This window comes from Atta colombica, unplaced genomic scaffold, assembly GCF_001594045.1.
Source record: "Atta colombica isolate Treedump-2 unplaced genomic scaffold, Acol1.0 scaffold163, whole genome shotgun sequence".
NCBI classification, from domain to species: Eukaryota; Metazoa; Arthropoda; class Insecta; order Hymenoptera; family Formicidae; genus Atta; species Atta colombica.
Window position 1 is genome coordinate 144907 of NW_017259254.1, and position 4084 is coordinate 148990.

The 4084-nt window shown below is 25.5% G+C and overlaps 1 protein-coding gene across 1 annotated transcript in view; it reads left to right on the plus strand.

Annotated features, from left to right (window-relative positions):
- The window catches only part of LOC108686045, a 32277-nt gene that overhangs the window by 14826 nt on the left and 13367 nt on the right, over positions 1 to 4084 (plus strand). The window contains exons 9-10 of the mRNA XM_018191096.1: positions 2966 to 3173; positions 3329 to 3804. Coding sequence (XP_018046585.1) covers positions 2966 to 3173; positions 3329 to 3804 — 684 coding nt within the window. The remainder of the gene's footprint in view (positions 1 to 2965; positions 3174 to 3328; positions 3805 to 4084) is intronic.

Genomic DNA, 4084 nt, shown 5'->3' on the forward strand with positions numbered 1-4084 from the left:
GTTTTACAAATATGCTTGCAATTGAAATGGCACATTATTATTTATTATTATTATTATTATTTCTGATTGAAAACTGAGTCAAAAAGTCCTATACAATTTTGCAATTTTCGCAAAATGATTGATAAAATATTAATTAATTCTAAAGATTGCTGAATAAGCCGCCCAACCATTAATTATTACAAAAGTTGCAAAATGATAGAGAATTTTTCGACTCAGTTTTTGATCATAGGATTATGTGAATAATATTATGTGATTCGACAATCGCTTATTCGGTATGTGAACAACATTATGTGATTCGGCAATTGCTTATTCGATAATCTTTAGAAATTAATATTTCGTCAACTAGAAAATGAATGGAAAAATCTATTCTTGTAGAAGTTAAACGCTAGATTAAACATATATAAGTTCGTAATCAAGTGTTTGAAAAACTTATTAATGGAATGCAAAAAGTTAGATGATGATATTATGACTTCACATGATATCAAAACCTAAGTTTTGGATTTTAAATTTAAAGAAATCAAAGATCTAAGAAAAAATAAGATCTTTTTTTCTAATTTTAGTGAAAGTATAATAAAGTAATAATAAATTAAGAAACATAATGCATTCATATTTTATTCTTTATATTACGGAATTTCCATGAATGGAGAGTGTGCAGAAAATTGTAAATTCTTCATTACATTTTTCCAACACAAATTTCACACAATTTGATAGTTAATTTTAATATAATATTAATATAATTTTAATATAATATAATATTATAATTCGCTCATTTAGAATAACTAAAATGTTCTATTTATGATCCAGTATTGTAAAGTGATATTATTGGAGCATTCAGAATCTTATATTTACGTTAAGAGATCCAGATATTTCTAAAATGGTTGATGTTCCAATGGTAAGTGTAAAATTACATAATAATCATCTGTTGATATAGCTAATTTTTTCATGTTACATTCGATAAAAAAAATCATGATTATATGACGTTAAATATATACATTAAAGATACGTAGTTTAAAAGTATTGTATTCAAAAATATAAACAATTAAAATAATCTAATTTGTTATTTACAGATTTTCACTGTGGAAAATGGCATTTATAAGGGACAAATAACACATGATTTGAATAAATACAACTGTCTCGGAAATGTGATATGGAGCAGCATTAAAAGAAATGGAGAAAAAATTGCACACGTGAGTCAATTTTATATACAAGGTGTCCCGTGAGACTTTTCCAAGCACTTTTTTTGTAGATAGAGCGGCTTAAACTGAGTTGAAAAGTCCTATCATTTTGCAATTTTCGCAATGATTAACGAGATATTAATTACTAAAAATTGCCGAATATTAGTCTCCGTATTTTCTCGTGTTGATAAAAATAGTTGTTAATAAGAAAATGCAATATTAAAAAGTTGAAAAAATTCTGAAAAAATTCTTAGAGTTCTATAAGGAGGATATAAATAATTTTTGCCTCATGTTGTTTTTCTGTAAAGTTAATAGTATTTGAATAAAAAATTATTGAAGACCAACATTTGGCAATTTTTAATAATTAATACCTCGTTAATTATTGCGAAAATTGCAAAATGATAAAGAATTTTTCGATTCAGTTTAGACTATTCTATCTATAAAAAGCGTTTGGCAAAAATCTCGCAGAACATCTTGTATAATATAATATTAATAATAGAAATATTAATATAGAATTTACTAGAAAAAAATATAAACTTTAAAATTTATGTATCTATAGTAATAAGAGAAAAGATTTATAAAAAATAGATATTTTATAATTAAAATGATTAATATTAGCGATGATAAGTATATGTATAGGTTACAGTAAATTAAAATGTTTACACAGTACGTGATAAACTGTAGCTGTTAAACTACAGTTAGATTAAATCTTCAATCAAGTCTTTGATTAAGATATTTAAAGAACTCATCAACAGAATGCCAAGAGTTTGAGTTCTGTTATTAAAAGAAGTTTAATTAAATATAAATTGTCAAAGATTAAATTAGCTTATTCAATTTTTGCATTCGAATGAAATAAAATATTATTTCAGATTAATTAAAGTAAGACATGGAAGATTTTCAAAATACTATTCAAAACAATTAGAAGACTAAGCAAATTTAAGAGAAAATCTACAAAACAATTGAAATGTAAATTTAACAGATTAACATCAAAGATTGCAATAACAAAATCAGGTCTACATGATAGGTGTTCTGAGATATACATGAAGTGCATGAGGCATCATTGTTGTTTATTAAATAATAAAGAAGAATAAAACGATATATCATGTGCTTCATGTGTAATTTGGAATGCATCCGATATTTGCCAATAATCGCTAGTTAGTGAAGTTGCGATATAGCTAATATCAAAGTTTTATGAAGTATAAAATGGAAAACATTTTAATTATAATTTTAAAATAATTGCAGAATTAATCATCACTAGCAACAAAATTAAATAAAACTCTTATATCATAAATATATCATAAATAAAACTCTTATTATAACATTGTCAAAAACTATTTTTAAACAATAAATGAAAACACGGACAATTAAATTCGCAGTAATTGAAGTGATTATATCAACATATATTTCTCAGTATTATATATATTCAGTATTACATAACAAATACCGCAAAACTTATTTTGTTTTAAACTTAATCGGAAATGATTAGTAATAAATATCTTGGGACTATCATTTCGAAAATTTTTTGTGATACAATTCAATACACATTAAAAAAAGTTCATAGTAAATAAAAAAAATAAATTAAATAAAACGAGAATTCAAATAAAATTCTTTAAAAACTGATTAAACATTTTTACAATTATGTATAGTTTTTGTAAAATTTAATTTCTTCTTTTAATCAATAAAAAATGTTTTGGAATTTATAGATGATTCTTTCAATAATAAGCTAATGACTCTGCAATATAACTAATTCCTTATTGTTTTGGAACATTTTTTATAATAATACTGTGCAGTTGGATGTACGCACTGAAGAGACGGTCACATACGCGGAGTTGCAAGATAAAGTTGTGAGATGCGCTTTGTGGCTACAAAAACAAGGAATCAAATCTAATGATGTCATCAGTGTGTGTACGGGCAATCATTGTAATTCCATCGTGCCCTGTCTTTCAGCAATTTATACCAACATGATTTTCAATCCATGGGACGAGAACATGAATCTAAGTAAGTTTTTTCGCGACTATTAAATGTTACAATATTCCACATTATGTGCAATATTAAAAATAGTAAATGTATTTTCAGTAAAATACACGCAAATACAATTTTATTTACTTTAGGACAATGTTTATTTTTTTAATTATGAGTTTATTTATCATTAGAAACTGCGCTGCATGTTTTGCGAATGATCATGCCGAAGGTGATCTTCTGCAGCGAGAAATCAATAGATGTCATCTTGAGCGCGATAAAGGAGCAGAATTGCAGTCCCACGATAGTAGTTTTTGGCAAGCATGTTGATGCGATTTCGTTCTCCGATATTTTGAGTAATTGCAGCAATGTAGAAATAGCAAATTTCCATTATGTCGACCACGTTGACATCACGAAGACGGCATGTATTTTACATTCGTCAGGCACTTCAGGGATGCCAAAAGGCGTTGAATTGTCCAATCGCGTTCTGTTATGTATCTGTCAGAATAAAAGTATTAACTCGACTAATGAGATATTCCTTTGGTTTTCTTCTCTTTATTGGGTGACTGGGATATTCCTGAATTTGATTACAATTGAGCAAGGACGCAAAGTGATCATCTGCCCTGAATTTAACGAGGAGATGACTTGTCAACTGATCGAGAAATATCAAGTAATATTATGTTATATATAAAAAGTTTTATTTTTCTTAGTTTCATTAAATAATTAAAGTAGAATTATTTTAATTTTTTTATATTTTCTAAAAATAATATAACTAAATTGTTTCACACTAATGTAAATAAGTAATAGCAAGTAATTTTCTTCTATAAGTAAATTTTTACTCTAATTAGTTTTAATTTAGTTTTTATTATAATCTAACATTTTTATATGTAATTTAACTTATCTTTTTATTAAAATAATTATATTAATTCTTGTATATTAATAATTATATT